This window comes from Dermochelys coriacea, chromosome 2 (assembly GCF_009764565.3).
Source record: "Dermochelys coriacea isolate rDerCor1 chromosome 2, rDerCor1.pri.v4, whole genome shotgun sequence".
Lineage (NCBI taxonomy): Eukaryota > Metazoa > Chordata > Testudines > Dermochelyidae > Dermochelys > Dermochelys coriacea.
The window spans coordinates 179,401,334-179,408,536 of NC_050069.1; the positions used below are offsets into that span (position 1 = coordinate 179,401,334).

General features: G+C 44.9%; 1 gene segment (V, D, J or C); it reads left to right on the forward strand.

The window, feature by feature from the left end:
• The first annotated feature begins 2,081 nt into the window (after nucleotides 1-2,081).
• On the forward strand, nucleotides 2,082-2,867 carry LOC119850663. The segment is given in 2 exon segments: nucleotides 2,082-2,395; nucleotides 2,503-2,867. Coding segments are annotated over 2 exon segments (435 nt in total).
• Nucleotides 2,868-7,203: the final 4,336 nt, after the last annotated feature.

Sequence of the window (7,203 nt, forward strand, 5' to 3'; positions counted from 1 at the left end):
CTCATTTTACAGATGGAGGGCAGGAGATTATAGGCCAGATTTTCAAGAAGAGTTGAGCACTTCTCTCTCCAGCGCAAATTGACAGAAGCAGCCGATATTCTGCACCTCTGAAAATCAGGTTCTTGGTAACTTGCCTATGGTCATGCATGGCATTTGTGGTGTTGCTGTGAATTGAGTTCAGACCTCCCGAGTCCTAGTTCAGTGCCTTAACCACAGAGCATTAATAGTGGGGGAGTAAACTACAATTCGCTACGTGGATCTCTCCTTCCATGGAAGGAGAATGCACTAAGGCCGAAATTCTCAGAGGTATTTAGTCTCCTAACTTCCATTGAAGTCATCCTAGTCACCGCATTAGGATCTGGACCCAAGAGCCTAAAATGGTTAGAGAGAGTCTCTGTGTGTGTGTGTGTGTGTGTGTGTGTGTGTGTGTGTGTGTGTGTGTGTGTGTGTGTGTGAGAGACACACACACACACACACACACACACACACACACACACTCCTTCTCCTCAGCCCCAACCCAACAGGAAGCTAGCCAATACAGTAAGAACAGAAGTAATAACTTCATTTCTTGCTTTCTTCAGTCACGACTTGGTAACAGTATTTTTCTTTTGACAAAATTGAGCACCATTAACTTTGATAACTCTCCTTCCTGAAAAGGTGCAGCAAGTTAAGGAGACATGGTGGGATGTCTGGAATCGCTCTTTGCTTGTGTCTTCCCTGGTAAGTTTACTGGACACATTAACTGTAGTTAGTGATTTTGTTCTGTATTTATTGTTAACAACCCCCTCCCCCAATCTGGGCCTGAATCTCGAGTCCAATGTAACAAATTGATGCTCGTGCAATCCCAATGAAACCGGTAGCATTGCACTGAAATAAAACTGGTGTACTGAAATGGGGAAATTAGGATCCATAATCCTGGATGGTTTCTCACAGATAAAGGATCTGATTCTTCACTTGCCTGTACCTTGTATAATTGTTCACACAATCTTTGCCCAGGTGTAAACAGAAACTGATCATTCACTCACACTAGAGACAAAGGCTTTACCCATTTTGCCTTCACATTTACATAAATGGCTATACAAACTGCAAAGCAATGGATAATTAAACCCATGTACTTTCCTGAAGAACTTACAGGTTGCAAGGCCATGTACATGTTACTGCTCTCTGAAGAGGGAAATGTGTCTAGGTGCTGTCTCCTCATGGCTGCTTTCTCTCTTTTTGCCTTCCAGCTGTTCTGTGGGCCATTCACCTGGAGCAGGAGCAGATCTCGGTCACAAAGCAGCCACTTCAAGGCAGCTCTACGACATTCACTTGCAAAGTGTTTGGTGGATTGGACTCTACCTACATCCACTGGTACTGAGCCCCAGCTGGAGAGGCCCCACACAGGCTGCCTCACTCGCTCTGGGTCAGGGTTAAAGCGAGAGGCAGCCTTCCCCAGTGAGAAATTCTCAGCCTATGAGAGACAAAGCACCTGCATCTTGGTAGTGCATAAGCTGGAAGAGACAGACAACGGCCGCTATTACTGTGCCACATGGGATGTAATAGCTCATCTTAAATGATCACTCTCCTTACAGTGTGTATGATAAACACCCATTGTTCCATGTTCCCTGTGTATGTAAATCTCCCCACTGTATTTTCCACTGAATGCATCCGATGAAGTGAGCTGTAGCTCATGAAAGGTTATGCTCAAATACATTTGTTAGTCTCTAAGGTGCCACAAGTACTCCTTTTCTTTCAGCGTTAAAGGGTTTGCAGAAGATCCGCTTTTCTCTGTGTCAGATTCCAACTGGCTATTCATAGCAACAAACACATCAATGCCCCACACAGACTCTGGCTAGGAATCTCAGACCTTACAGGCACAGTGTCCTATACCACACAGGGAATACTGCTGAAGGCTTTTATTCTAGGAAAAGAATAATCGTTAACATAGAAACAGGCAGTGATTTGTCTTCAATGGGATGGCAGGAAAGCATTTAAGATTAAACATGGGCTTAATGCAGATGCTTTCCTGAATGAAGTCTTAAATAAGAAAGGTGGGGTCTACTGCACCAATCAACATGAACCCTTCATTATCCATTGTTTCTTAAAAGGAAGGACATGGTCCTATGTTCATTGGAGCATCTCCTTCATACTAGACTTATTGCTGAAACTCATGATGGCTCACTTTTGTCTTAATGACTGTCAGTCAAATCAACCTCATATGGAAATGACATATCTACAACCAACAGAACTGTTCTCGGCTGCTACTTAAGTGAGTCACTTCCTCTCCCCAAAGGCACTCGGCCCGCCATCTGAGATCCTAACTTACAGCCTTCTGTTTCTTACATGCAGGCTCAACTAAAGTCAGCGAGAATGTTACTGGTGCAGGTTCTTATTGTGACTTCAATTTGTTCATGTAAGTTGGTTTTCACTCTAGTTTTCTACAAATATGCAGTTTACTGAGCAACAACCAGAGAGCCTCCAAATTCGTGCTTATGATATCTTTTCTTCCTTTCTTTGTAGATGGAGTTGCACAAATACAATTGACACAAGTTCAGTTATCCATCACAAGGAAAACAACGAAAACAGTAAGAATTGATTGTAAAGTTTCTGGCATCAGTTTTGGTGATGCTTATATACACTGGTATCGACAGAGACCTGGAGAAGCTCCTGAGTGGATACTCTACTTTAAGACACAAACAGAAAAATCAAGTTTTGACAACAACAAGTTTAACGTTGACAAGACAACTGAAAAATCCACCTGTACCCTAACAGTAGACAAACTAACCTACAATGACATGGCTATCTATTACTGTGCCTTCTGGGATCACACAGTGTTAGAAAGCCATAGACAGGCTGTGCAAAAACCTCTGAGTCACAGATTCTAAGTCACAGACTTTCAAAAGTGTACAAATGGAAAAAAAACCCACACATACAGTTGCCTTCTTAATCTTAATCACTTGAAAGCACAAGTAAATACTCATTTCCTCTGAGCTAGATACAAGACCATCACATACAACTGATGTTTTTAAGTATGGCAGGCATAGATTTGAAAGGGTGTAATAAAAGCTAATTTTTATAGGTACAGCATAGCATCTCATTGACCACATCCTGGAGATGCTTATAGTACAAGTCAGATATCCAATTCCTCCTTCATTTCTGGTTAATCATCTTTGGAAAGCCATTCCTATCAAGTCCCTTCCTGAATGTTCTACATGCTTGCTACCATTTCTGGGGCTCGATACAGGGGTTGGGACACTCAGACCAGGGGGCTGTTAGCACTATTGGTTTTAAAACTATTACAGGCAGGGACAACCTTTGGAGAATCAGGGATCTTCTGCAGACCTACATTGGAAGAGAAAGCAACTTTTCCAGGCCTGTGATAGACAGCCATTTATCAAGACGATGACATTTTGCCCCCTGCTGACTGAACAGCAAATCAATGAATATAGAGAGGGCTAGTAAGCTACCGGACTGGTCATAGGTGCTGGAACTAGGGATGCTGCTGTACCATCTGGCTTGAAGTGGTTTCCATTATATGCAGGCTTTACAGTTTGGTTCAATGGCTCTCAGCACCCTGACTATATACAAAATTGTTCCAGCACCCCCAGAGATGATTGCTGGAAGTTTGCCCTGCCCAGGAATATCCCTGATGGTCTTGATGCCTAAGGATTTTTTATAAAGGAGAAAAATCACAAACCAGGAGTAGGGAAAAATTCAGACAAACGTCACCATGATTCTGATCTAGAGTGCAGAAACTTTCTGACAATGGAACTGCCTCCACCCCCAATCCAACCCCACAGACATTGTGCCACGCATGCTCAACACCAAGATGCCATTGTCACCCGGAGAAGTTTTCGTATGGTACAGCCACTGGAACTTATTATAATGCAGTCTTCCTGCCATAGTGCTGTAATACTAGTATTGGAATAACTGTACTACTGTGTAACTGCTATAGAAAGAAGAATATATGGAAATATGTACTTAATCTTGCTAAAGCCTGTAGTCAGAGATCTGATTCCCTCCCACGATCAATACAACAGTTGCTAGAATAAATCAAAAGCTGCACATTTCAATCTCCCCCCACCCCCACTTGGATCACACATGGTAGGGAGGTTGGAGGAAGGGGGAGCAGGGAACTGGTATGGCTTCCACCTGCAACTGAATCTAAGGCCACCCTATACCATATAAATATCCTCCATAACAATTATTGGTTGTAACCCAAAATTCTGTCCCACTTCTGCTGCAATTTCCCCCCATAGTAAAAACAAAGGTGGCAGTAGTGGCCACTTCCCAGCTGCAGCTCTGGCTCCACTGGTGCTTCCTCTCCAGCGCATTCCCTGGGCCCACACACATCCACAGAGCATGGACTTAGAACATTCCCCAGCCCAACTGGCCACAGAGTCTGTTCCAGGGTCTAGTCCAGGTCTGGGCTCTGTTTGTGCTGCTCTGCCTCCAGAGAACCCTGTGGTGCTGTCCTCATCCCCTCTGCACCAGTCTAGAACTCACACTGTCCCAGCTCAAAAAGCCTGTCATGCAAGAAGGGAGGGATCCATACTCAGGGTGGTGGTGAACACCCAGTTAATCTCCTTGGAGTAAGGGCAGGTAGATGGGCCACTGCTGGACTTTTGCTGGGCATCTTTTGCCTTGTGATAGGGACTCTGAAGGGTTTTGATTCACTTCCAAACACTGGAGAGCCATCTGCTAGATCCCTTCCTCTGCCAGCCTCTTCACGATGCTCTTGCACAGACGCTGGTTTCAAGTGCACCTCCCAAAATCATGTTCTTTGCCGTGCTCACACCAGAGAGCAACGAGAACCCTGATGCTTTGACCAGCTAGGACATGCTGGAACAGAATCTTCTCAAGCCGTTTGACTGAGCTGAGCAGGGCAGAGGTACAGCAGGCTGGATGAAACGAGTGGTTAACCCAGGGGTAGAAACAGAGAAATTTTAGGGGAAAAAGTTTAGCGTAGACAGATGAGGCTAAATGACATTTAGCAAGGCAGAGCCAAGTGGAAGTTCCATTCCATCGTTTAATGAAAAGAAAGAAATCCATGACCACTGAAATTGTCGCAATGCTACTCACTGTGGCCTTGGAACTCCCTGGCAGCAGCAGGGATACATTTCAGATCCTTCTATTCCCAAAGCAAAGCCCCCTCCACTTGGGCTGAGGAAGAGTTTTCTTTAGCTGCTAGCAGGACTGGGTTTATGGGACATAGCTGAGCTTTTGGGCTACCATCCTTGTTCTTTGCACACACACACTAATCAGGATATCACAGTATCTGTCAAGGGCTTTTAAGAATGTTTGGAGGAATACAGAGAAGGAAAATCCTGACTCTCATACCACAGTCTGGCGGCCCAGTAGCACCAGCCAATAATTTGTGCAAGTGCAATCAAGCAGAATTAAAGGTCAAGTGGATCCAGAGATGACACTTTCCAAAATAGGCTGTTTAAATAGAGAAACTGCTACCCAGTCCCTGTACAGTTTTTTTTTTTTGTCACTCATGAGCAGGTAGAGGAGTTTCTTGGAGGAAAGCTATTGTGCATTTGGAGTTTTATAAGAGAGGGTGTAAGGATTTGAGGGTGGGTTTGAGTTGGTTAGGAGAATACTGAGAGATTAAAGTAATTCATTATATATTAGCCACCCTAACCAGGAATAATATGTTCCCTTACCAGCTCCAAACCTATCCCCACAGACCCCTCCACTATCAACCCTGATCAGTTCTATACTGAGTATCCTGAACCCCCTTTCCAACACCTCTTTGTGGAGTAGGGAAAGAAGTTCATGTTGGTATTTCAGCTACAAAGGCTGAAAAGAGAACAGTGAATCTTCAGATGACCTCTGGCCACTGTATGACAATAATTTATATATTCTCCAGAGTGCGACATATACCTATGTCTTAACATTAATAATTAAATATGCTGTCAAAGGGTAACTCACCATCAAAATGCCCCCATGCGGCTGGCAAAGTCATCTCCTCTGGTGCCCCCTGCCAACAGCCACTCCAGCCCTGCTGTGGTCTACTCCTTGTGCCTCAGCCCTCCACCAGGTCACATTCAGTCCCACCCCTTCCAGGGTTACAGAGAGTCACACAAAACAGTCCAATGACCTTATGACAGATCTTCAGCCCAACTTGGGGGCTCAATAACCCTTATACCGCTTATCTCAGGGGGCTTTTATGCCACCTTCCTTGACAGCCAGTAGGGGAACATGGGCAATCAGGCAGGCCTGCCCTCTACTCTGGGTTTCAATACAAGAATCCTTTAGCAAGCAGCTACAGACAGCTTACTCCTCCTAGCTAGCATTCATCCTTAATTCACCCACCTAGTCCTACCCAGCTGAGCATAATTCTAAATTAGGCCTGGCCCACCCTCCAGATGCAACTGGAGGCACTAATTGCTGTCTGGCAGGGGCCCAGGTTAATTCTTTCTTTGCCAGTATGCGGTATACACTCAATCACATATGCTATTTAATATCTCATAAGTATGTGCTTATATTATATATTTAAAATGAAACCTTGTGACAACATTTTACCTACACATTTGAAGCAAAATTACATACCAGTAGTTAAGTGTACGAATGGCCGTTTTTGGAAGACAGGAAAAGGTCAATTATTAAGGTACACAAGCATGTGTTATATCTCAGTAGAGGGCACCAATAGCACACAACTGAACTGACAATGACCAGTGTACATCCCAGTGACTATTTGTACAACTGAGAGAAGACAGCACACTCAGATTTGTAATAGGAGGGACAGAGCTCCTGCACAGCCACCATGGACATTGTTGCTGGCCCACGTGAGCAACTGAGCATAGATTCAGGCACCACTAGAAGCAATTAACCACATTACATGTTCTCCTGATATGCCTGTGCATGCCCCTGCACACAAGTGGGGACAGTCGCCCCTCAGTATTCATCTAAAAACACAAACACAAGCCACGCATTTCTACTCTAGCTCCAGCCCCAGCCCCGGCCGCTACTCCAGCCCTGGCAGCTGACCACTGTTCACTGCCCCAGCCCTGGCCATGCACTGCTCCATCCCCAGCCCTGGACCCTGACCCGGCCCCTGCTCCAGTCCCCAGCCCCTGCTCCATTGTGCCCATCCAAAAGTGGTCAAATTTAAATTCCTGTGCATGCCCCTGCTTCCTGTGCCTGTAAAACAAACCAAAAATAAAACACCTGACAGATTGCATAAAATCCCATCTGATTTCCAACAACTACACA